At 46.7% G+C, this 27,095-nt stretch overlaps 1 protein-coding gene and 1 long non-coding RNA gene across 2 annotated transcripts; both read left to right on the top strand.

The window, feature by feature from the left end:
- The first annotated feature begins 1,755 nt into the window (after positions 1 to 1,755).
- LOC137095947 (uncharacterized) lies at positions 1,756 to 6,329 on the top strand. Its single transcript, XR_010909094.1, has 2 exons — positions 1,756 to 1,844; positions 5,688 to 6,329. It is a non-coding gene; the product is annotated as an uncharacterized lncRNA (long non-coding RNA).
- Positions 6,330 to 8,480: 2,151 nt separating this feature from the next.
- On the top strand, positions 8,481 to 21,720 carry EN1 (engrailed homeobox 1). The gene is made up of 2 exons (XM_060775549.2): positions 8,481 to 10,112; positions 21,377 to 21,720. Exons 1-2 carry the CDS (start codon positions 9,230 to 9,232, stop codon positions 21,691 to 21,693), a joined length of 1,200 nt encoding a protein of 399 aa, XP_060631532.2. The 5' UTR covers positions 8,481 to 9,229; the 3' UTR covers positions 21,694 to 21,720.
- Positions 21,721 to 27,095: the final 5,375 nt, after the last annotated feature.

Genomic DNA, 27,095 nt, shown 5'->3' with positions numbered 1-27,095 from the left:
CCTTTGGTCAGCCAGTCCCTGTAGGAAGGAGGAAGCCTATTGTGCGGCAACAACTCATTTATGTCCTCCGCCAAAGGCCCCAAGGAGATCGGATCTGGCCCTAGAAATAGGATTAGCCGCGTCTACATGAAAGGGGGCAGCACATACTTCCTTCCTCCGCGGCAAAGGCCGGGCAGGCAAGGGATGCATTGGGTGGAAGTGGCAGCCTGGCAGTGCAAGCCTGAGCAGGCCCAAGGAAGCACACCAAATACCCCACGAAAGCCGGACAGGACCAGTTCTCTGGCCAGCATAGCCTCACTTACCCATAGTCTTCCTTCCTGGATTTTTAAAAATATTATTTTCCCTTCCAGAAATCAAACCATGCCACTCTTTTCTTTTCTTTTCATTCTTTCCTGTTTAGTTTCAGCATCTACTCCAAGGAATGGGAACAAGAATGGAGGAAGGACACGACAAATACAAACAGAACTTGCTTTAATAAACGCAGCGAATATATATATCAAGAGAGAGAGATTGTTTTTTAAAAAAATCATTTTGTTTTGCGTTCAGTTTCTTTCCATCCTGGGAGTGCTAGCAATGGAGGGAGAGATCTAAATCTTATTTTGAATTCACAGATTGCCATCAGGATTGCAATGGTTTTGACTCAGGAGGAAGAGGAGGAGGAGGAGGAGGAATAATGATGCTGATAATAATAATACTTCATTCTCCTGTCCTTTGAAATAAAGAAAATGAGTGACCATGAATTAAGAGCAGTCAAAATTGCGAACTGAAAGAGAAACTTTTTTTCGTTTGTTGTTCCCTGCCTGCTCCTCCTTCTCCTCCTTCTCTAAGTTGAAGGATACACTGCCCTGTGTCACAAGTTATCTGCTTTGAATTGGATTATTTGCGTCCCCACTGCCAAATAATCTGGGAAAAGGAGATAATCTGGCCCAGCTCACAAGAACTCTTTCTGAGGGACAACAACAGCCAAACAAGGACACAATAATAACAACAGCAAACCCCCCAAGGTTAGGCTCTCCCCTCGCTCCTGCCTTCCTTTGGCCACTCAGCCCCAAACCAATCCTCGGGACAGAAAAAGACCCCTAGGAAAAATGAAAAAGGAAAGGACGTTTCCCAAGCGAAGGGAAAAAGCGCCAACAAACCCAACCAGCGGAGCAGGGACGCCGAGAATCCATCCATCCATCAGTACGACCGTCTTCCTCCCTCCCTCCCTCCCTCCCTCCCTCCCTCCATCTCTCCCTCTTTTCTTCCTTCCATTCCTTTTCCATCTTCCCTCTTGCCTTCTGCACTTTTTTCTTTCCTTCTTTTTCTTCTCTCCTTGCTTCCTTCCTATCATCCCTCCTTCCTTCCTTCCTCTCCATACTTCCTCCCTGGCTCCTTTCTTTCTTTTCTCCATCCCTTCCTTCCTTCCTTTCCACCCTTCTTTTCCCCTTTCCCTCCTTTCCTCTTTCCTTTCTTCCTACTTACCTTCTTCCTTTTTTTCTCCCTCCCTTCAAACTTTCCTTCAGTCCTTCCTTCCATCTCTCATTTTCTCCTCGCCTTCCTTCCCCTCATCCCTCCTTTCTCCCTCCCTTCCTTCAGTCTTTCCTTCCTTGGATCCATCCTGTCCGATTTCGGCCCATTCCGGGCGGGGGGGGGGAGGGTGGTGGGCGCGCGCGTGCCCGTGGGCGCTGGCTACGGCTGGCTGGCTGGCTTGCGCGCCCCCGCCTGTTTGCTTGCCCGCTTGCTTGCGCGCGCCCCCGCGTCCTCCCCCCCCCCCCCCGCGTAATCAGGAGCGCCGCGTTCTCCCGCCAGCGCATTTATCATCCCATTACTGTAACAAACCGGGGGCCCCCGCTCCCTGAAAGGTAAAATGAATTACCGCCGTTAAGCCGTCAATAAAGCCATTTTCCGCCAATGGCTCCGCCGGGGAAGGGAAAGGAAGAGGAGAGAAGAGGAAGGGAAGGAAGGGAAGGGCCTCCTCTTCGTCGCCTTCTTCTTTTTCTTCTTCCTCTTCTTCCTCGCCTTCTTCTTCTTTTTGGTCCTGGGGCGCGCGCGCTTTACCAGCAGCCGAGGAAGGAGGGAAGGGGAGGCCGGGGAGAGGGGAAGGGGAAGGGAAGTGAGGGGGGGGGGGCGTGATGGAGCGCCGTGCCAGGGAATAGTGACAGTGCCGGTGGGCCCCGTTTTATTCGCCGTCGCCTGATGAACGCCAAGCTGATCAGGCGGAATGAAGAGTAATTAAAACCTATAAATTATCTTCGGCGGGCCTCCGCCAAGGCGCCTCTTTGCGGGCGAGATAAGGCGGCGGCGGCGGAGGCCCCCCTTTGACGGCGCTGAAAGGGACCCCGGCGCACAATGGCCGCGCCGCTAAATGGGATATTGATAGGCTCCTAATTAGAATTTAATTAAGTACCCACGCTCGCGCTTGGGATAAAGATTTCAATTTTCCCCCTTTCTTTCGCCTTCCCTTTTTTTCTGGTGCCCCCCCCCCCACACACACACACACATACACTCCGTCCTTTGGCGAACTCAAATATAAATAAAACCCAGTTTTAGGAACTTTGGGGAAGAGGCATTCAAGGAGAGGAGACTGTGGGCGCTAGCTCTCTCTCTCTCTCTCTCTCTCTCTCATATGTATATACTTAAATATTATATGTATAGTTCCTCTCTCTCTCTCTCTCTCTATATATATATATATAATTTAAGTTCACTAGGCACCATATATATGTGGTGCCTAGCGAATTTAAATATAGTGCCTATAGATAGATAGATATAGATATATAGATAGTCGCATATATATAGTTCCTATATATGTAGTGCCTCCCTCTCCCCCCCCTATATGTATAATTTAAGTTCACTAGGCACCATCTCTCTCTCTCTCTCTTATATATATATATATATATATATATAATTTAAGTTCACTAGGCACTATATATATATATATATATATAGCGAGAGAGAGAGAGAGAGAGAGAGAGAGAGAGAGAGAGAGAGGCACTACATATATAGGAACTATATATATGCAACTATCTATATATCTATATCTATCTTTCTATCTATATATATATCCATATCTATCTATCTATCTATGTATCGGCACTATATTTAAGTTCACTAGGCACCACATAGATAGATAGATAGATAGATAGATAGATAGATAGATAGATAGACAGATAGATAGATAGACAGACCGACCTAGTGCCTAGCAAACTTAAATATAAATAAAACCCAGCTTTACGAACTAGGGAAGAGACATTAAATAAGAAGAGTTTAGCCATGGTGAGAACTAGCCATTTAATTCTGGAGTTTTTCAGAAATCTCAGATATATTTGTATGGGTTGGTTTTCTACTGGCCCTGGAAAACTATAAATACAACTCGGTTTTAGGAACTGAGGCTCCTTCCACACCGCTGAATAAAATCCCACATTTATCTGCTTTGAACCGGATAATATGCCAGTGTGTGGACTCAGATATCCGAGGGCCCTTCCACACAACCCTATATCCCAGAATATCAAGGAAGAAAATCCCACATTTTCTGCTTTGAACTGGGATATATGACAGTGTGGACTCAGATAACCTCGTTCAAAGCAGATATTATGGGATTTTCTGCTTTGGTACTGGGTTATATGGCTGTGTGGAAGGGCCCTGGTTGGAGAGGCATCTAGTGAGAGGAGTTTGGATACAATCAGATGCTCAATAGTCAAGTAATTGTGAAGTGTGTGTGAGTTCTGATTCTCAGTGGTTTATAGTGGTTTCGAAGCTGGTCACTGGCGAATCAAAATATAAACAAAATCCACTTTAAGAAACTGGGGAAGGAGCCTGACAGGAGCTTGGATATGGATATCCAATAGTCATTTAATTCTGGGATGTGTGAGGACAGATTCTCAGCTATATATCTGGGAGAGAAAGAGAGAGTTGGCCTTATAGTGGTTTTGAACTTGGTTCCTGGTGATCTAAAATATAAGGAAACTGGGTGGAAATGCATTAAGTGAGGCTGAATCTACACTGCCCTATATGCCAGGATCAGATCCCAGATTATCTATCTGTGTAGAGTAGTATAATCTGGTTCAAAGCAGATAAATTTGCATCAGATCCTGGGATATAGGGCTGTGTAGATCCAGCCTGAGAGGAATTTGGGCACGGTCGGATGTTCAACGTGCATTTAATTTTTGAGTGTGTAGGGACTGAGTCTCAGGTGTATATGGTAAGTTGGTTAGAGTGTTGTTTGATATTGATTTCTGGAGATCTAAGACATAAATAAACCCAAGTTTTAGATATTACGTGGGAAAAGATTCGATGAGAAAACTTTGGACTTGGTCAAATATTGAGCAGTCATTTAATTTTGGGATCTTCGAGTACTAAATCTCAGGTATGAGCTGCTTTGATAGTGGTTTTGAAACTCGGGCTGAGAGCCCCTCCACACAGCCATATAACCCAGAATATTAAGGCAGAAAATCCCACAGTACTGTCATAGATCCCAGTTTAAAAGAGATCATGTGAGATTTTATGCAGCTGTGTGGAAGGGGCCTGGGTGAACTAAAATACAAATAAAACCCAGTTTGGGGTTTTATTTGTATTTTATTTGTATTTTTAGAGAAGAGGAATTAAATGAGAAGAATGTAAGCACGGTCAGATGTTGAACACTCAGGGCCCTTCCACGCTATCCTCTATCCCAGAATATCAGGGCAGAAAATCCCACATTATCTGAGTGTGGACTCAGATATCCAAGTTCAAAGCAGATATTGTGGGATTTTCTGCCTTGATATTCTGGGATATAGGACTGTATGGAAGGGCCCTCAGATATATGCCTACTTAAAATGAAACAGACATGGTTTTGCAGTGGTTTTGAATGTGAACTAAAATATAACTAAACCCCAGTTTTAGGATCTAAGTGGGAGGGTACTAAACTAGAGGAGTTTGGACATTGGGTGCGTGAATCTGGGCCCTTCCATATAACCACATAACTCAGAATATCAGAGAAGAAAATCCCACAATATCTGCTTTGCACTGAGGTCTCTGAGTCCACACTGCCATATATTTCAGTTCCAAGCAGGTAATGTGGGATTTTATTCAGCTGTGTTGAAGGAGCCTGAGATATAATGTACATATATCGGTTTGATAGTTATTTTTGAAACTGGTCCCTTCGCAGCTATTCCTGAAATAAGTCTACTAAGACTTTTTTAATGTGCGAAGGAAACCTTTCTTGGGATCCCAAGGGGCCCTTCCACACAGCCCTATATCCCAGCATATCAAGGCAGAAAAACCCACATTACCTGAGTGTGGACTCAGATAACACAGTTCAAAGCAGCTATTGTGGACTTTTCTGCCTTGATATTCTGGGTGCCTTTCCACACAGCCTTCTATCTCAGAATATCAAGGCAGAAAAACCCACAATATCTGCTTTGAACTGGGTTTTCTGAGTCCACATTCAGAAAATGTGGTATTTTCTACCTTGATATTCTGGGATATAGGGCTATGTGGAAGGGCCCAAGAAAAAATGTCTAAAAATGTTGGCAATTCCTCCGTCTTTCTTTGTTTCCTTCTTTATCCCGCCTTCAATAGCAGAACAGGCGCAAGAAGCACAAAATGGAAAGGGCCCGAATTGTCAATTACAAATCAATTTCTAAACTAGGAAGGAAGGGGGGGGGGCTATTAAGCCGGTCACGTGGTGCAGAGGTTTTCCTCTCCCCCTCCTCTTCCTCTTCCACCAGGCAAACAGCTTCGGAGGGGCTTTCCTCTTCCACCCACGAGTGTTTATGGACCCCTGCAACCGGCGTGGAGGCCTTGGGAAAGGAGCCACTCAGGCTCATAAATCGCCACCCCGGCGCTTCGGCGAAGAGTGTGACGCCTGTGAAAACAGAAAGAAAGGAAAAACCACCCCATCCATCCTCGCAGAGAGTGGAGCATGTCTGCCATAAATGTGGACGAAACGTCAGAAGAGAATGCTTCTGGAACATGGCCGTACAGTCTGGAAAACTCACAAGCAACCCAGTTGCGATCTTCCTGAACGGTGTGATGTTCGCCGTGGCCTTTGCAAACAGTGCACGGTGAGCCTTTCAAAAAGGAAGAATATCCTCCAGGTTCCAAGAAATAGCCTCTTTGGAACATAAACAGAAGGGGAAAAAGAAAGACAAAATACCCGTCTTGGAGGCGATCCGTACAAAAAAAAGAGTATTTTTTGCAGAAGGAACCGTTTCCGCCGCCTTGGAAGACAAAAAAGAAGAGGGAAAAGAGAGAAGAAGAGCGGTACCAGCCTTCAAGGTGAATGCCTTGTTGCAGAACTCTGCGCCGCCAAGAAACAACAGCAGATCTAGCTTGTTTTAGAATCTGAATAAACTCACTCTAGGATGGTCCGGATTGGTGTGATTATTAGTTTTGATTCTGGGTTTGCGGGGTTTTGGAGGGCGAGAGGTTTGGGTGCTAGTCGCTCAGCGTCGCCTAAAGTCCTCAGTTCATCCTCGTTGGGTTTGGTGACCGAGGTTTGGGGGAGAATGTTATTAAATAGGTCCTTCCCCTGCAAAGGATTCGCGGGCTCCTTCCAAGCTCACCTGTTCAGGTATTAAATCGAATGGAAGAGAAGGGCTGCCGCTCTTGGAAAGAGCCGAGGCTTGGTATTCACCCCAGGCGTTGCAGAGGGAGCACGACAAAACGAAACGGGCTCCATGCCGATTGTTTTCAATGGCAGGCAAGGAAACGACAAGAACCTTTCACACTAGAGAATGAATCCACTTTAAATCTGGTTTCTGCTTCCTGCAGAATTCTGAGGTTTGTAGTTCAGGGAAGTAGATTTTAACAGCCTCACTAAGCTACAAACCCCAGAATTCTGCAGGAAGCAGAAACCGGGTTTTGAGTGGATTCATTCTCTAGTGTGCTGAGCGAAGAACCCAGTGAACGACTCAGTGGTCAAGGCTGTGTTGGCGAACTGTCAGCTCAGAGGAACCCAGGCAATTCTTGCGATGTGCCCTGAAGTCCGTTCTAACTTATGGCGGTCCTCTCGTAGGTTTTGCTCTGGCGAGATGTGTTCAGGCCTTCCTCTGAGGCCGAGAGAGTGTGACTTGCCCAGTGGGTTTCCATAGTCGAGGGGGATTCAAACCTTGGCCGCCAGAGCTGCAATGTAAAGCTCAAAACACTGCCCAATGCTCTCGGATACATTTCCTCGTTTGAAAACCAGTCGAACTGGGAAATTCGGGCTTTTAGTGAGTGCATAGACTTGTCACAAGCCAGCTTGAGATCTCTTTTTGCCCATACTCCTCCATACCTTTCTTCCTCTGGTTTCAAAGGGGCTTCCTCTAAGGTCCACATATGCCTAGGTATATAATGTAGTCTTTGGGCTTTGAGCAACCATTAAACTCACAAAGGAATGTCACGCATTGGGTCTAGAAAGAGCTCACCGCTGGTTTAACAACAACAACAACAACAACAACAACAACAACAACTTTATTTACAACCGGCCCTATCTCCCCAAAGATATATCTTTCTTCAAATATAGACACTTTAGAATAATAATAATAATAATAATAATAATAATAATTTATAACCCTCCCTATCTCCCCAAGGATATATTTTTCTTCAAATATGGAAACTTAACAACAACAACAATACTTTATTTATAATTCTCCCAATCTCCCCAAGGATATGTTTTGCTTCATATATAGAAACTTAATAATAATAATAATAATAATAATAATAATAATAATTTATTTATAACTCTCCCTACCTCCCCAAGGATAGATTTTTCTTCAAATATGGAAACTTAATGATAATAGTACTTTATTTATAACCCTCCCTATCTCCCCAATAATATGTTTTGCTTCACATAAAGACACTTAATAATAATAATAATAATAATAGAAGAAATAATAATATTTTATTTATAACCCTCCCTGTCTCCCCAAGAATATGTTTTGCTTCACATAAAGGCACATAATAATAATAATAATAATAATAATAATAATTTATTTATAAACCGCCCTATATCCCCAAGGATATATTTTTCCTTAAGTATAAAAACTTTAGTTGTAGCATTTTGCAATGAATGAGGAGGAGGAGGAGGGGAAAGAGGAAGGCTTCTATTAGATGTGATTATTATTATTATTATTATTATTATGCACAGAAGTCACACAAGCATACATACAAGTTCTCTCTCGGAGTTTGGAAAAGTTCTTTATGGCGTTGATTGGACATATTTTTATTTTCCTTGATTGGGGAAGAAGAGCTTCAAATGCAAAGATCTTCCCTCGGCAAGAAGGCAAAGGCGAGAGAGAGAGAGAGAGAGAGTGTGTGTTGAGCAAAGGATGCGCCAAAGGGAGAGTATTAGAAACCTCTCCTTCTCTTTCTCTCGGAATTAGCCAAACCCCTCGGCTAATCTATCTGCAAAGTTCCGAGGCAGCTTATTGGCTGACGTCAGGGGCGTCACAGAATTCCCCTGCTCCTGATTGGCCCTTTCCACGTGCGGGCCATCCTCACGTGCTTCCGGTTGGAAAGGAAAAAAAGTGTGGCTGAGCGATTTTTTTAGGGAGAGTTTGTGGCAAGATCGGAGCTGTCAGAGATTTTTTTTTTGGCGCGCGGGGGGGGTTTGCCTTTATTTATATATATAATATAAATATATATTAAGGCGAAGCGCAGAAGGAAGGAAAGATTGAAGGCGGGGTGTAGATTCAGGGGCTGAGGAAGGAGAGAAGGTAGAAGAGGAAGGGAGGAGGAAAAACAAGAAGGATTAAAAATACGGAATGCACGTGCGATCCGGCGATTAAATCCTCCTCCTCCTCCTCCGCGGGCAAAGCCGAGCCTGACACTTGGGGGAAAGCCCCGCCAGAGGATGGGTCGATGGTGAGGAAGACTTTGGGGGAGGGGGCGGGGTTTTGAGGGGTGCTGGTGGTCTTTGCTTCCCCTCTTTTAGCCCCCCTCCCTTTTTTGGGGAGAAAGGGGGAGCCCAGAGAGAGAGAGCGAGAGAGAGAGAGAAATATAACTGCAAAAAAAGGGGGCGAATCGCTCCAAATGGATCTCTCTCTCTAGACCCCCTGCTCCGAGCCAACAAGTGGATTTGGTTTTGCCTTGGACACTCGGGCGGTGCTTTTGTTTTTGTTTTCCCTGAAGAAGAAGCTTACAATTGAATTGGAAGCAAGGGGAAGAAGAAATCAGCACCACTGCCGTCCGGAGAAGGAGGGAAGAAAACAGAAACACAGAGAGAGAGAGAAAGAGAGAGAGAGACAGAGCCAAGCCTGGCGCTTTCCGGCGGAGGTGGCGGCTGACTATGGAAGAGCAGGCGGACCCTAAAAGCCAGCGAGAGCCTGCTCCCACCACCACCACTACCACCAGCAGCGCCACCAGCAACACCAGTACCGCCGGCAGCACCAGCAGCAGCGATGGGGAAAGCCTCCCGGTCTCTCCCAGCAGCACGGGAAGCGGCCACCCGCCCTTGTCTCCCGCCGCCGCGCCCTGCCTCGTCTCGGTGGCCCATCATCATCCCCACCACCATCACCACCACCACCAGCACCACCAGCATGCCCTCCAAGCGCAACAACGTCCGCCGCCGCCGCCTCCTCCTCCTCCGCCACAACGCACCACCAACTTCTTCATCGACAACATCCTGAGGCCGGACTTTGGCTGCAAGAAGGAGCAGCAGCAGCAGCTCTTGATCCTCTCTGGAGGAGGAGGAGGAGGAGGAAGTGGAGGAGGAGGAGGAGGAGGCCGGGAGAGAGACCTAGACCGCGCGGGCAGCTCAGGTAGAGAAAACGTCAACCCACTGCTGGGGGGCAGGACCCCCAACCCGGCCTCCTCCTCTTCCTCCTCCTCCTCCTCCTCGGTGCTCCTTAGCACGGAGTCAGAGACGGGCCCCTCAGCCATCGGCTCCACCGCCGCCTCCAAAGCCAGCCCCACCGCCAAGCCCCCTTCCTCCTCCTCCTCCTCTTCCTCCTCCTCTTCCTCCTCCTCCTCCTCTTCCTCCTCCTCCTCCTGCTGCTCGGAAGGCAGCGGACCTCACCCGGCGAACTATGGGGAGCACGCCAACCCGGCCATCCTGCTCATGGGCTCCAGTAATGGAGGGTCCGCCGTGGGGGCCAAGGGCGACGGGAAGCAGCCGCTGGTTTGGCCGGCCTGGGTTTACTGCACGAGGTATTCAGACCGACCGTCCTCCGGTAAGAATCCCTCCTCGGAGAAAACCCGCCTCGCCCCTCGCCTCCCCCTTCCCTTCCTTGCCCTGCTCGCTTCGCCCCTTCGCCTCCAGCCCCCATGGAGAAACCGAGCCAGGCCTCCCCCTTCCCGGCGCCCTGCTTGCTTGGCCCTTCCCGCTCCCTCCCTGTCTTTGAGTCCTGTCCTTGTCACCGGTGGGGGGCGGGGGTACAAGTTCCTTTTGCCCCCGAGGAGACCTGTGGGGTGTTGATTTGAAAAGGGGGAGCCCCAAAGAAGAAACAACAAGGCCACTCCGCCATCTGCCCATCCTGCTTCTTCCCTGGATTAGAGAGTGTCCAAGGGCACTTCCACGCAGCCCTATCTCCCAGAATATCGAGGCAGAAAAATCCCACAATATCTGCTTTGAACTGGGTTATCTGATGGGAATTCCTGCCTTGTTATTCTGGGATATAGGGCTGTGTGGAAGGCCCCAAAGTCCAAACTCAGATAATGTGGGATTTTCTGCCTTGTTATTCTAGGATATAGGATCAGTTTTGCCCTTTTCAACCTGTTTTATTTCCTCCCAAGTTTATCACGATGGCCCGGGTCTCAGGGCTCGGTTGAGAGGTAGCGTCCACACGCCCTTGTTATGCATTTATTCTTCTTTTAAGAAGGATCTGTATCATAGAAGAGACCCATGGGATGCAAAAAGGATGCAAAAGGGATGCAAAAGGGAAGACCGTCTTCTAGACAAAGCTGTGCTTACTAGGGCCCCGTTTAGACTAACCATTGAGTGCCATTCGTAGCTATTTTCAAACTCCCACCAAAAAGAGGAATGAACACAAGAAAGCCCATACGCATCACTGCTTTGCAGTTTGTGCCGTCACTTTCGGGGCCTCACACTCGATCCAGGATTTCCTAAGCATTTTCCAGAATACTGGTTGGAAAAAAAGCATCAAATGACTTTAGAGGCCAATGCTTTCCCCGCCATTGTAGAATTTTTTTTAAAGGCTTTAAATTGAAATTTTAAAATAGATGTGTTGTCGAACGCTTTCATGGCAAGAGTCCCTAGGTTGCTGTGAGTTTTCCGAGCTGTATGGCCATGTTCCAGAAGCATTCTCTTCTGACGTTTCGCCCACATCTATGGCAGGCATCCTCAGAGGTTGTGAGGTCTTTTGGAAACTCGACAACAAACTCTAACCACAACAAAGACGACAATGTAGTGGGTGCATAGAGACCTCACAACCTCTGAGGATGCCTGCTATAGATGTAGGCGAAACGTCAGGAGAGAATGCCATTACAACCCGGAAAACTCACAGCAACCCAGTTAAAATAGATGGCTTGAGAAGGCCCAACGGGGAAACGCTCCATGCAAAGATCTGCTCGGGAGACGGAGACCAAATCCCTCGTATTTCCAAGCTACGACTCCTTCCTTGTTCCGGGCGCAGGCCTTTTCATATTTAATATATCCATCACAATACTTTATTTAATAGATAATAATATATATGTCCAGGCTTCTGCCTTTTCGAAGCGTGTTGAGGTGACCCGAGAGGCTTTTTAAGGCTTTGAGATTAATGAGACTCCCGCATTGAGGAAGGTATTGAGAATCAGGGCGAGGGATCTTGGCCCTTGGTCCCTCCTCAGGCCCAGGAATAGTGTGTTGTGTGCGTGTGGGGTTGTTTATTTTTCATTCCAAAGGAAGAAAACCAAGCCGTATTTTTATTTTCGAAAACTATTATTTATCTGTCTCTTATCAGTCTACATTTCTGGCTATCATCACCCCCATAATCATCATTAGAAAGGCTTTTGATTTCAAGGGGTCGGGTGGCTTCTTGCCGAGGCGCCGTTGCCGACGGAGGCCTCTCCTGTGCTGCCTTTTCCTATTTTGGTCGAGCTCCGAAAGGGCCTTGTGTGCTAGGAAAGGGCCGAAAAAGAGAAAGCGGAGGGGGGCTTGGATGTGTGTGTCTGGCGGGAGAGAGAAGGACCAAACGGAGAAGAGAAAGGACGCCGCCGCCAAGGCAGCCGAGGCCTCTTCCACGGCTCTTTCTGTCTTTTTCTCGCGAAGGAAAATCCAGGCCCCGGGGCCTTGGCTGCCGTCTCCCTCCGAGCCTGAAGGGGCTTCCTTCGGCCTTTCGTCTTCCCTTTCCGAGAAAAGGGACCGAGCGGCCTTGGCTTCATTCCTCTCCTTAGGCCGCTCCGGGGAGGATTTCCAAGCCGAAGGAGAGCAGGAGGGTTGGCGAAGGGAGGAAGGCCAGGCCAGGCCAGGGGAACCTTTCCCCGTCTTTGCCCCGGGGCCACAGCCAAGCCACGAGGCTCGCCCGAGCGGAGGCCCGGCCCTGAGGCGGGAGGCTGGGAAGACAGGCTGCGAAGAGATGGAGGGAGAGGAGAGCAGGGATGGATGGATGGATGGAGGAAGGAAGCAAACAGGGAGTCTGGAGCCCAGCGAAGACGAGCTCCAAAGCGCCCCAGGCCTCTTCCTCTAGCTGGCCTAGGACGGCCCTGCTTTCTCCCTCCCTCCCTCCTTTCCTTCTCTCTCTCCTTCCTTCCTTCCTTCCTTCCTTCATTCATTCATTCATTCCTATCTTCCTTCTTTCTTTCATTCTCTTCCTTCTCTCCTATTCTTTCCTTCCTACCCTACCCTTCATTTTATCTTCCTACCTTATTCACTTTCTTCCTTTTCTTTTCTCCTTCCTTCCTATCTTCCCTCCTGTCTTCTCCCTTTTTTATTTCCTTCTTTTATTCGCCTCTTCCTTCTTTTCTTCTCTCCTTCTCTCTTTCCTTTCTTTCCTTTTGCTTTTCTCCTTCCTTCCTATCATCCCTCCTTTCTTCTCCCCTCCTTTCTCTCCTTCCCTCCTTCTTCCGTTAGTCTCTTTTTTCTTTTCTTTTTTCTTCTCTTTTTTCTTTTTCTTCTCCCCTTCCTTCCTTCGTCTCTTCCTTTCTTTTATTCTCTCCTTCTCTCTTTCCTGTCGTCACTTTTTCTTCTCTCCTTCTTTCCTTCCTTCCTATAATCCCTCCTTCCTTCTCCCCTCCTTTATGTCCTTCCTTTCTTTTCTTCTCTCCTTCTCTCATTCCTTTCTTCTTTTTTCTCGCCTTCCTTCCTTCCTTTCATCCCTCCTTCCTTCTCCCCTCCTTTCTCTCCCTCCCTCCTCCCTTCGTCTTTTCCATTCTTTTCTTCTCTCCTTCTCTCTTTCATTTCTTCTCTCCTTCTTTCCTTCCTTCCTTCCTTCCTTCCTCCCTTAGTCCCTTCCTTCCTTGGTCCCTTCCTTCCTTTCCTCCTCCTCCTCCTCCTCCTCCTCTCTCCCTCCCTCCTTCCCTTCTTCCGGACCAGCCATTGATCCCTCCTGTCCCTCTATCAGCACCCGCCATCTCCTCGTTGACCCCCCCCCCCCTTTCGCCTGGAAAACGCCGAAAAGCCACTTTGATGGGCTGGATGGCGGCTGGGGCAGTGATTGAGCTGTCAGCGCCGGTTTCAAGGGTCCGGTCAGAGTGGACACCTCCCAGCCCAGGCGCCTTCCCCCCATTTCCAAATGGAAAATTAAAAAAGGAAAAAATAAAAAAGCCCACCCCGCAACAAGGGCCGCTCTTTCTTTCCCTCGGGAGACCAGCGAGTGCTGGGTTTTCCATCCAGGACAATCGTGGCCTTCTCCGGCCTCCTTTTTCAGGCTGGATCTTCGCTGCTGTAGAATGCCGTTTGAATCGGCATTATATGGTCGTCGCAGACCTATATATCGTCGTTGAACCGCATTAAATGCGTCTATAAGGACAGATTTAAACTGTATGATAAGGCAGTGTTAGTCAAACTTCAGCTCTCCTGAATTCCCCCACAAGAGGAAATCAGTCCGTGGAAATCCCAAGAATCCAATGGGTCTAGTAGGAAACTAACTACAGATAGGGCTCGGATCCGAAGAGCGGAATGAAGGGATTGGTATTCCCAGCAGTCCCACTATCCCCTCCCAGCCCACGTCCCATCTGGTCTCTTCTTGAACTATGGGTCTTGCATTTCCCCCCAAAGAAAGGGGGCCGGGGAAGAGAGAGAGAGAGAGAATGGGCGAGAGATGGAGGAAAGGCCTTTAGGAAACCTCTCAGGATTGTCTCTTATTTTTGTAAGCGAGAAAAGGGGCGGAATAATAATAATAATAATTCTGTGGTAGCTGAGAAATGGAATTATTGGTACCAGAAACTGAGAGAAAATGATACAGGCTTAAAAATGTCTAGTAGGCGTTTGTTTTGAAAAAAGCTGGGTCTCCTTTCTCGGGTTTCCCTATTTTTAAAAAAACCATTTTTAGTGGCCGGAGCATCTCTTTCGAGTCCTAGGAGTCTTTGACACTGGGAATCCCTCTATCTATCTATGTATCTATCTCATCTATGCATAGAAGGTTTTGTTTTACGGAGGGAGGAGAAATCCTCCCCAAAAGAAACAACACCCCACGAATAGAGGCTTCTTTTCTTGAATGCTCGCAACCTTAAAATACGAAGCCCTCGATCCGTGTTTCCTCTCCTAAAATAATCTGTATTACGATTTTATTACTTCGAAAACATTTGCAATAGATTTTGAAATAATTCGTAATGTGATTGTAAAATTCTCTATACAAGGCACACACGTTCTGATTGTGGACGTTTCTCTGTATTTATCTATATATTGAGGATGAAAAAGAAGTAACATAGATGTATGACGTGTATGGATGTATAATTGCTTGTTCATATTACAAATGAATATCTATATAATATATGTGTGTTAAGCTGTGATGCGTATGGATGTCTAATTGCATATCCATACTGCAAATGATTGTATGTGTATGTGTACACATAAATACATGCACATTTCCAGCACCACACAGATCAGAGCTTTGCATTGAATGAGTGTATCTGAGCCTGAGCAAGGAAGGGAAGCTCTTCGAGGCTTCTCTCCAGAGTCCACGCGTGGGGCTCCTCGCTTGGAAACGGTTTTGCGGCTGAAACCTGCCTTGCCCGGTCTTTTTGCAAACAGACCGTTGAAAGATCGAGAAGAGGCCCTGGAGCATCATTTCGGATAGGACAAAGGGTCCCTGAAAGACCCTCCAGTCGGGTTTGGGCAAGAGGACAACCGAGATATGTGGCTGGCTGTGAACCTGCGAGGAGGTTTATTAAGGAGAAGGGAGTAGGTTTCGGGCCAGAGGTTGGAAACCCCCCCCCCCCTCTGTGAATGTGTATGTATATGTGTGTATATAATATGAACACACACACACACGTATATTTGTATGTATGTGTATGTAGATGTATCTATGTAGAGAGATATAGGACCCTTCCACACAGCCCTATATCCCAGAATATCAAGGGAGAAAATCCCATATTGCCTGAGTGTGGACTCAGATAACCCAGTTTAAAGCAGATATTGTGGGATTTTCTGCCTTGATATTCTGGGATAGAGACCTGTGTGGAAGGTCCCTGGCTTATCTGAGTCCACACTCAGATAATATGGGATTTCCTGCCTTGATATTCTGGGATATAGGCCTGTGTGGAAGGACGCATAGAGATACAAACTGAAATAAGAGATCGTGCAAAAAAGTAAAGGCTAAGCTTTCTACAAAAGAGGCACAACAGCAGTCCCCAAGTGTACTAAAACTATCAAGCAGTAAAAGCACTAGGGAAAGCAGACTATTGCAGCACATACATGTTTGTTTGTATGTGTGTGTGTGTATGCATACAGGTATATGCATGTGTGTGTGTGTATATATATATATATGAATAGATGTGTATATATGTATACATATGCATATGTATGTGTTTGTATATATATGTGTGTGTGTGTCTAGATATACATGTGTATATATGTGTTTGCATATATATATATGTGTGTGTGTGTGTATATATATATATACACGTGTTTGTATATATATGTGTATATGTATATATGTGTGTGATATATATATATATATACACCTTTATGCTCAAGACAGTCGCAACTGACGTCAGGAGAGAATGCTTCTGGAACATGGCATATGTATGTGTTTGTATATATATGAGTGTCTATATATGTGTGTATATACATGTGTAGATATGTGTTCGTATATATATATACAAACACATATATACACATGTATATATATAATTGTATATATACATGTGTATATATGTGTTTGTATATATATGTGTGTTTGTATATATATATGTGTGTGTGTGTGTGTGTGTGTATGTGTGTGTGTGTGTATATATATATATATATATATATATATATATATACACCTTTATGCTCAAGTTAATCACAACTGAAGGGAAACCTCGGAGCCGGGAGGGTGGAAGAGTTGACGGGAGGATTCCCCGCAGGGCCCAGGCTTTCCCACCCAAGATGGCTCCTTTCCCAGCTTCGCTCCTCGCGGCTCGAAAGGCTGCCTCTCCTCGGCCTCCGCCTCAACCTGGCGGCCCTGAGGCGCCCACGGTTTCGCGTGGGGTGGGTGGGTGAGAGAGTAGGCGCGGGGGCCTGTGTTAGAAGAGGGAGAAGGGGCTGCTTTCTGAAGGGAACGGGGCTGGGGTGGGCTTTGGCCTCCAAGCCCCCTCCTCTGGCTCAGCAGATGGAGCGAAGAAGAGTCACTTGTTCTTACAGTTCGGAGGAGGAGGAGGAAAAGTCTGCGGGAGAAAGAGACCCCGAGTTGCTCCTTCTCCTTTCCAAACTGCTCCTTCGTGCAAGCAGTAGGAAAAGGAGACTCCGAGGCAAGTGGCTTCCTGTTGGAGCCACCCGATTTCCCCAGATTTAGAATGTCGCGAGTGTGGCTGGGTGGAAAAAGAGAGTAGTCGCCAAAACAAGGCGCTCGAAAGGCCCAGAGGCAGGCGAAGGGGGATGAATGTACTATTTGCTTACCCTCGTGGTAAGGTTAGACTCTGCCCTTTCCCCACCCACAATAACAACAACAGGGGAGGGGGAGGAGGGCTAAACCCACTCACTTTGTTGATTTAGGATCCACTCTTTCCCCCAAAGTAGAGTAAGCGCCTCTTGCTGCGCCTTTGCAAAGCGCGGGGGGGGGGGGGGGGGTCAGAGTCGATCTCGTTTGCTTTTTATTACATACACACAGAAAATATGCCACGCACAAAAAGAAGAAACCACCCCATAATAATAATAATAATAATAATAATAATAATAATAAGTCTCCCCTGAATTGGCAGACGAATCATCCCTTCCATAGCTTTCAAGGGAGTTTAGTCACAGAAAAGGTTTGGAAAAGTTATGACGTCGGGACTCTCAAGAGAGAGGACTTTGGCGAGATTTCCCCTCCCCCCCGCCCTCAAATATCTTCTGGAGTTGCTCAGACTCGCCATCCATTTTTCTCCACTGTGTAAAGAATCGGCCAGAAAGGACTGAACTTGACGGCAGTCAAATTCTTCGGCATTGAGCGCGGTGTCTTCGGAGAAAACTTCTCTCCGTTTCCTTCTTTTCTTTGCCTTCCTTCCTTTCTTTTCTTCTTCGAGTTCCTTCACTCACGCCCTTCTTGGAGGGAGGGAGGGAGGGAGGGAGGGAGGGAGGCAGGGAGGAAGAGCTGGCGGCGTTGGGTCGAGATGTGGGCCTGCTTCAGGCCTCCTAGGCCCAGCCACCATCAACCCGCCTGTGTTTGCGTGGATGTGTGAATGTGAAGGTGTGAGAAAAGGAGAGGGTCAAGGAAGAGTCGGGAAAGCAAATAGTGTATCTTCGGGATCAGCTTGGAAAGGCCAGGGATCCCAAAAGCAGCTTTGTACTCCTCAGATCCCCGTTTTAGGGAGGTCGTATAGTTTACTCCGGCCCCTTCCAGACAGCTGAATACAATCCCACATTATCTGCTTTGAACTGGAATATATGGCAGTGTGGATTCAGATATTCCAGTTCAAAGTAGATACTGTGGGTTGTTCTGCCTTGATATTCTGGGTTATATGGCTGTGTGGAAGGGCACTGCCTTGTATGCATAGCCGCAGCTTGTGTCTAGACGCTTGGTTTCCTTTTTGCATTGAAGAGACAGGATCTGATCTAGCCACGCTGTGTCCAGAGTGTGATCAAGCCCATTCAAAATGTGCAAATACTTTGCTACCCCCATATATAGAGGCAGATCTAATAGGAAATAATAATAATAATCCGACACATAACCCGTTATTTTTTCGAACCGAAACCAAAATTACAGAAGGAAAACCGTGTTTATTATTTTTGTAGACTTCCACTTGATAGATATTTGAAAAATTTTCTCCTGCTTGTTCTAATGGCAATGACATTTCCTTGTGGGTGTCCCTTCTTGTGGAACCTGTGTGCAAACTACAGGGCAGAATTAATGCAGTATGACACCGTTTCAGCTGCTATGGAATCATGGGAGATTTAGTGAGGGACCAACACTCTTTCGACTTGGAAGAGGCCACAAGAGCCACCCAGCACATCCTCTTTCCATGCAGGAGCATACTATCGATTATTCGGCAGAGAAAGGTCAATAGCTCATCATACCACAACTCCCACGATTCCACAGAATCCAGCCATGGGAATCAAAATGCATGAATTCTAGTGTAGATGCACCCTTGGTTACAGATGCTCTGCACCCTGTAGTCCAGGATCAGTCCGGCAATGATGATGCACCCTTGGTTCAACTGTGCCATTAACTGTTGTGGCTCAATGCTGTGGGATCCTGGGATTTGTAGTTTGGTGAGGCACCAGTACTCTTTGCCAGAAAGGATTAAGTACCTTATAAAAATACAACTCCCAGGATTTCATACCATTGAGCCATCACAGTTAAAGTGGTGTCAGACTGCATTAATTCCACAGGCATGGGCAAACTTCGGCCCTCCAGATCAGGCATGGGCAAACTTCGGCCCTCCAGGTGTTTTAGACCCCCAACTCTCAGAAATCCTAGCCATCTTACCAGCTGTGGGAGTTGAAGTCCAAAACACCTGCAGGGCCGAAGTTTGCCCATGCCTGGCTGAAATGCACCCCTTGACTTATAATGTTTTCTCAAGGAGAGATATAGCATAGATGCATCCTTGGTTCAGCTGCACCATTTGCACTTTGACACTCTATGTGTCAGTCTGGGAAAGTTTTGTCGTGCCCCTTTCCCTTTATGCCCTAAGCAGGTGCTTATTTTTCTTAATGGTTATTCCAGCACAGGGTGTTTGCTCCCCATATAGGTGCAACCTTGGTTCAGTTGGACCACTTCCATTTTTGCATTCTGTGGTCCATTACAGTGCCCCTCCCCTTTTCTCCTTGTTACCCTAAGGAGGGGCTTCTTTTACTTGATCCAGCCTTGTGTGTGTGTAGATCATGTAGGTGCACCCTATGGTCCATGGTCAATCCAACAATTCATTATTGTTATTATTAAGATGAATTCTTGGTATTATTATTATTATTAAGATGCACTTACATTTCTGCAGTCTATGATCAATCCAGCACTCTTGGTCCAGCTGTCCCATTTGCTCTCTTGCACACTATAGTCCATGGTCAATCTGGTTATTATTATTATTATTATTATTATTATTATTTATTAGTTCAGCTGTATCATTTTCACTTTTGCGCCATATGTTTCATGGTCAATCCAGCAATAATAATAATAATAATAATAATAATAATAATAATAATACAATTCTGATGCATCATTGGTTCAGCTGTACAATTTGCACTTTTTCACCCTATAGTCCGTGGTTAATCTGATGATGATGATGATGATGATCATCATCATCATCATCAAGATGCCCCATTGGTTCAGCTTATGCCACTTGCACTATTGCACCCTGTGGTCTATGGTCAATCTGGCTGTTGTTATTATTATTATGCCCAGTTGGTTCAACTGTACCATACAGGCCTGCACAACCTGTGACCCTCCAGATGTCTGGGACTCAAACTCCCAGAAGCCCTAGCCAGCTTGTCCAATGGTTAGGAATTCTAGGAGCTGAAGTCCAAAACATCTGGAGTGCCACAGGTTGTGCAGACACCTGGCTGCTATTATTGTTATTATTATCATTGCACTGTGTAACAAATTTGAAAAAAAAATCTTTTCCTGGTTTGAAAGTGTTACTTCCTATTTAACTGTGTGGTGCTTACTTTGAAAGTGGTTGTTATTCTCCAAAAACTTCGTTTTTGTGGCTGCACAAACTATATTGAATTGGTTGAGCCTCTATGGGATATTCATTAAAAAAACTATAGCAACATGTGCTGAAGGATGTGGCACAAAAACAAAGTTTTTGCAGTTTAATAGTTTTTCCACATGTTTTTTTAAATGAAAGAACCAATTAGGAAATGACATTGATAACCTAGGAACAAAATCGTGTTACATAGTATTGTTGTTGTTGTTGTTGTTGTTGTTATGATCCATTGGTTCAGCTGTACCACTTGCACTTTTTGCACCTTATGGACCATGATCAATCCAGCCTTTGGGATATTGTGAGTTTTCCGGGCTGTATGGCCATGTTCAAGAAACATTGTCTCCTGATCTTTCACTCATATCTATGCCAGGCATCCCCAGAGGTTATGAGGTCATCACAGGCACCCCCAGAGGTTGCGAGATCTTCACAGGCATCCCCAGAAATTGTGAGGTTCTCACAGGCATCCCCATAAGGTCCTGAGGTCCTCACAGGTATCCTCAGAAGGTCCTGAGGTCTTCAGACATTGTGAGGTCTGCACAGGCATCCCCAGAAATTGTGAGGTCCTCACAGGCATCCTCAGAGGTTGTGAGGTCCTCACAGGCATCCTCAGAAGGTCCAGAGATCATCACAGGTATCCTCAGAAGGTCCTGAGGTCCACACAGGCATCCCAGAGGTTGCGAGATCTTCACAGGCATCCCCAGAAATTGTGAGGTCCTCACAGGCATCCCCAGAAGGTCCTCACAGGCATCCTCAGAAGGTCCTGTGGTCCTCACAGGCATCCCCAGACATTGTGAAGTCCGCACAGACATCCCCAGAGGTTGAGAGATCGTCACAGACATCCCCAGAGATTGTGAGGACCTCACAGCCCCTGAGGATGCCTGCCATAGATGTGGGCAAAACGTCAGGAGAGAATGCTTCTAGTACATGGCCATATAGCTCGGAAAATTCACAACAACCCCTTGATTCGGGTAATGAAAGACTTCGACAACAACTGCAGCCATTGATAATGGTTTAGCTGCACCAATGGTCAATCTGGAAGATTTCTGCGGTGCCCCCCCCCCCTTTATTTTCCCCTCGAGGCGCATGGCTTGTTGTTCCCTGTGAGTGTGTGTGTGTGGGCCCCTGCTGCCCTTCCTTCCTTCCTTCCTTCCTTCCGGTGGTGGGGCCTGGGTGGTGGCGCGCGCTCGTCCGCCCCTTGTTCCCTCCTCGTGCTGACTGCCTCTGCTGTCCTTAGGGCCCCGCACGCGGAAGCTGAAGAAGAAGAAGAACGAGAAGGAGGACAAGCGGCCGCGGACGGCCTTCACGGCGGAGCAGCTGCAGAGACTCAAGGCGGAGTTCCAGGCCAACCGGTACATCACGGAGCAGCGGCGGCAGACCTTGGCCCAGGAGCTGAGCCTCAACGAGTCCCAGATCAAGATCTGGTTCCAGAACAAGCGGGCCAAGATCAAGAAGGCCACGGGCATCAAGAACGGCCTGGCCCTCCACCTCATGGCCCAGGGACTCTACAACCACTCCACCACCACCGTCCAAGACAAGGAGGAGAGCGAGTGAACACAAGGAGCAGCGGGGACTTTTTGGGGTGGGGGTGGGGGGTAGGGGGGGCTTGGTTTGGTTCCGTTGTTTTGGTTTTTTTAAAAAAGAAAATTATTTTATTCTTAATATTATTATTAATTATTATTATTAATTATTAATTATTATTATTATTATGGACCTGGTCTCCAGGGGAAAAAATAGACAAAGAATCACACCACACAAAGACGATTTTGGACAAGTCTTTTTGACTGCAGTGGCACGTTGGAGGGTGCTATTTAAAGCAAGAGAGAGGAGAAAGGGAGGGGGGAAACATATCAACATTGATTGTCTGTTCATAGTTATATAAGGATTCCGATTAAAAACAAGGAGAAAACAAACCAACCAACCCCAAGAATGAACCGAACGCTTACACACAAAATGATCTCTATAGCCAAACGTCGTACGAGCTTGTATATATTTGATTTCAGGTAAGGAAAAGAACAATTAATAAGGATAATGTGTATCTTTCCCCCTATTTCCCCCATCCTCCCTCAATTCGCGTCCCCTCTTCACACTCCTCTGGCCTTGATTCTCTCTCCCATTCCCCCCCTCCCCCCTTACACACACACACACACACACACACACACACACTTGATTATTTTCTGAATTGTCCATCTCCCACTCCCTTCCCCAGGCCCTGAATCGTTATGTCGGGCTTCCCCTCGCCCCCCTGTGTGTGCCTTCACCTGCCCGGGTGTCGTGGGCGCGCGCTCCTCCCGCGTGGGCCCGCGTGGACGCGCGTCGGCGGGTGCCTGTGCTTCTCCTTCTCTCCTCCTTCTCCTCCCCCCCCCCCTTTCCCCAGCCCACCGTCACCGGATGGACCCACAGACTGCGAGACTGAACCCCTTGCTGCAAGCCAAAGATTTTTTTCTTATGTTCAGAAACCTGTAGTCTGAAATAAAGTGTAGATTGTGTCCAGGAGACCTGTGGAGGCTGGCATTTCTTCCTTCCCCATCCCTTTTAATATAGATCCATAGGTTAACAAACCAAACAAAGGGTTGTTCTGGGTTTTCAGGGCTGTATGGTCATGTTCCAGAAGCATTCTCTCCTGACGTTTCGCCTGTATCTATGGTAGGCATCCTCAGAGGTTGTGAGGTCTGTTGGATCCAATAGGTCCAATTTCCTTGTGTCTTGGAGCACTTTCTTCCCGTGGAGATGTTTAATGTATTGTCGAAAGCATTCGTGGCAAAAATCACTGGGTTCTTGTGAGTTTTCCGGGCATGTTCTAACAGATTTCACAATCTCTGAGGATGCCTGCCATAGATGCAGGCGAAACGTCAGGAGAGAATGCTTCAGGAATTCCATACAGCCCGGAAAACTCACAGCAACTCAATGATCCCGGCCATGAAAACTTTCCACAATACAATAAATCAAACAAACTTGGGTCCTTTGCAGTTCTCTCTCTATCGTTTTCTGCAACTTCCTTTTGAGGTGAATTTTTAAACCAATGTTATTTCCTTTCCTTGATGGGATTTCATTTCCTCTCCTGTTCGATCATTCCAAACGTGGAACAAACTGGCTTTCGTTTTGACGCGTTGGCCTGGATCTAACTGCCAAATAATGCAGTTTGAAGTGTGTTCTGTGCTCAGACCCTTATAACGTAGTTTGAACTGCATTCTGCGGGCAGACGATATTCGGATAATGTAGTCTGACCTGCACTAAATTGCATTATATAGGTCTAACATAGAATGCATATCAAACTGCATTATTTGGCAGTGTAGATCCAGCCTTGCTAGCCCGAGACTGTGCAGGTTTACTCGGGAGTAAGTCGTGTAAATGGAAAAGAGATTCCCTTTCTGGGTTGCTTTGAGTTTTCCGGGCTGTATGGCCATGTTCCAGAAGCATTCTCTCCTGACGTTTCGCCCATATCTATGGCAGGCATCCTCAGAGGTTGTGAGGCCTATAGGAGGTTTATAGATTTATGGACTGTCGAGGGTGGGAGAAAGAACTCTTGTCTGTTGGAGGCAAGTGTCAATATTGCAATTAATCGTCTTGATTCGCATTGCAAAGCCTTGCAGCTTCAAGGCCTGGCTGATTACTGTCTGGGAGAATCCCTTTCCCTTTGAAAAGAAGGGACTTTCAGTCCCAATTCACCTACTTTCTGGAACTCGGTTAACATTAGCGGCCTGAAAGTGTCTTTCTGGGGTGAAGCGGTTCGAAGCAATCCAAGATTTTGAGGCGGATCTTATTTATGTCCAAGCAATGGGATGTTGGCCTTTCAACACCAACACACGCAACATGGATGGCGACTAATAATGTCACGACTTTTTTCTCTTTTCTTTCTGGCTCCTTCCAGTTCCAGGATGGGTTGGAAAGAAATTTGTCTGACAGCTCCCTGCCTCGCATCCAAGATCATATTGAATTTCGACGGAGGCGCCTTTTGCCAGGAAGAGCAATAGAGAGAGAAAAAAGAAAAAAAAGGGGGGGGGGAGAAAAAGGGGGAGAAAATGATCAGTACGTCGCAGGCGGTTGCTTAGCAGCGCGGCATAATGAATGGAGGGAAGGGGCGCCTTCTCCCCCTCCCCTTTTCCCAGCAGCCACCGCTGCTGCTGATTATTATTGTTGTTGTTGATGTTATTGTTGTTATTATTATTCTTAGGCAAGGTTATTTGGTCTTTCCACGGAAACGTTTTCCACCCTTTTCCCCTCCCCGCTCCGCCCCTGGGCTTAGCCCACCTTCTTCTGCTTCTTCTTGTTCCCAAGCCTGAGTTGAGGGAACCAGAGATTTCTGCCAGGCCAGGAGATGCTGGGTCCTTGAACGGAGAGTTGTAAGCAGGTGGATAAATATCCTGGCTTTCTGACAGGCTATTGAAAACCGAATCCCATTTTAAAAAATGCTGGGAGATTTTGAAGGATTTATTTCAGTTTTGTCTTTTGATGGGCGCCCCATGTACCTTATGAAAACACTTAAATGCCAGATTCGAATACACTTAATACCAGATCTTTACTTCTTTCCCTCCCTCCTTTTCCTCCCTCCCTCCTCTCTCTTTCCCTCCTTTCCTTCCTTCCTTCCTTCCTTCCTTCCTTCCCTCCTGTCTCTTTCCCTCTTTTCCTTCCTTCCCTTCCTACTCTCTCTTTCCCTCCCTCTCCCTCCCCCGCCTGTCTCTTTCCCTATTTTCCTTCCTCCCTCCCTCCTTTCCCTCCCTCCCTCCTTCCTCTCTTTGCTTCCTTCCTTCCTTCCTTTCTTCTTTCCTTCCCTTATCTCTCTTTCCCTTCTTTCCTCCTGTCCTTCCCTCCTCTCTCTTTCCTTCTTTCTTTTCTTCTTTCCTTCATCTTCCTTCCCTCCCTCCCTCCCTCCCTCCCCTCCTTCCTTCATCTATCCTCCCTCCCTTCTTTCTGCTTTTTTCCTTCCTTTTCTTCCTCCCCCTCTTTCCCTCCTTTTCTTCCTTCCTTCCCACCTCTCTCCTTCCTTCCTTCCTTCCTTCCTTCCTTCCTTCCTTCCTTCTCTCCCTAGCTTCTTTCTCTTTCCCCCTCCCCTCTTTCTTTTTCCCTCCTTTCCTCCTCTCTTTCCTTCCCTTCCTTCCCTTCTCTCTTCTCCCTCTCTTTCCCTCCTTTCTATTCCCTTCCTTCCTTTTTGTATCCTCCCTCCTTTTTCCTATCCATTCATCCATCCTCGCTCGTTGGCGTCCTTCTTTCTTTCCATCCCTTTTCTATCTATCCATTCATCCTCCATCCCTCCCTTCCCCCTCCTTTGCTCCCTCCCCCCTTCCCTTCTTTCCCTCCCTCTCCCTCTGCCTTCCTTTCTCCCTCCCTTCTTTCCTAACCATCTTTGGACAGCAGCGCCATCCCAGAGGCAATTAATTACCCAGGACAAAGGCTCGGGCGCCCTTTTTGGCATCTCCTGGCAGGGTTGGCAAACGCCCCCTCCCACGGGAAACCCTTGCCAGGCCAGTCCGATTAGTAATAGGGAGCTGCTTCAGGGACCATAGGCAGCCTCCGAGGGTCCAAGGCCCAGCTCAAGAGCGAGGATTTGCTTCATATAAACATGGCTAGGATTGGTTAATTCTGGAGTCCTGGTCCACGAAAAGGCCCGATAATACTAATACTAGTACTAATGTGATGGTAACAGTAATGAAATCCACTCAGCTGTAAAATAGTAAAATTCCCTCTGCTCCTCTCCCACCTGCCTTTTATGTACATATTAAAAGGTACAATTAGTGATCAAAGACACGTCCCTGCTTTTCAAACCTGAGGTATATACCCTTTTTTTTGGGGTCTCACCTTCTTATACAAATCTCCAGAATCGTGAGTCAGGTTTAACCAACTCTGGCCCCGTCTACACCGCCACGTAATGCAGTTTCATAATGCAATTTAACTGAACTAAACTGCATCATATGTGTCGACACTGACATACAGTTAAACTGCATTATGAAACTGCAATGTATGTCAGTGTAGTAGAGAATAACGTTTTGGAGGGATGATGGCTTTCTCAGAGACTGCTTTAAGACAATACTTGGCTTAAAGCATTGAGATGAGGGTGATGAACTTCATTCATCATACCTCAACTTTCCCTCAAGATTGGGACTGAAGGCGGTTTAAACATAAGCGGGGACTTTGATGAACTCTGGAGCTCAGTGAAATGGTTCTTTCTAGGGCCCCTTCCACATAGCTGCATAAAAAGTGACCTGAATTATATGGCAGTGTGGACTCAGATGATCCAGTTCAAAGCAGATATTGTGGATTATCTGCCTTGATATTCTAGGTTGTATGGCTGTGTGGTAGGTTACTAAGGGAGGCGAAGGGAGGAACTGGACACCCTTGTTTATATTCTTTGTTTGCTTTTCCATCATTCTAATCCATTGACTCGATTGGGGCCACTACACTCAGAGGATTCAAGTGTAAGGTATTTCCAGATAGGAAGAAATCTCTGGCCTCTTTGGTGACTTTGCTGAACACAGTAGGCCTTGGTTTGGTTTCAGGACCGCATCAGGGATATAGAAATTAGTGGATGCTGAAGTCCCATTATATACAATGGTATATCTTATCCATGAAATAGCAAAGCTAAGTATTGTTGAAGGCTTTCATGGCTGGAATCACTGGGGTGTTGTAGGTTTTTCCGAGCTATATCTACCTCTGAGGATGTTTGCCATAGATGCAGGTGAAACGTTAGGAGAGAATGCCTCTAGAACATGGCCATATAGCCCAAAAAAACCTACAACAATCCAGCAAAGCAAAGGTTTCTTTCTTGGAGATCTCTCTCTCTCTCTCTCTCTCTCTCTCTCTCTCTCTCTCAAGCTGTGGGTGGTGGAATCCCTGGATTTGGAGTGTATTGGCAGAAATTGGAGATTGACAACAGTCAATCCTAGGGTGCATCTACACTGTAAAATCAGTGCAGTTTGACACCACTTTAACTGCACTGATTCAATGCTATGGGTTGTAGA

The sequence above is a fragment of the Anolis sagrei genome, chromosome 1, assembly GCF_037176765.1.
Source record: "Anolis sagrei isolate rAnoSag1 chromosome 1, rAnoSag1.mat, whole genome shotgun sequence".
In the NCBI taxonomy this organism is placed as follows: domain Eukaryota; kingdom Metazoa; phylum Chordata; class Lepidosauria; order Squamata; family Dactyloidae; genus Anolis; species Anolis sagrei.
This window is presented reverse-complemented; position numbering and strand designations above follow the sequence as displayed.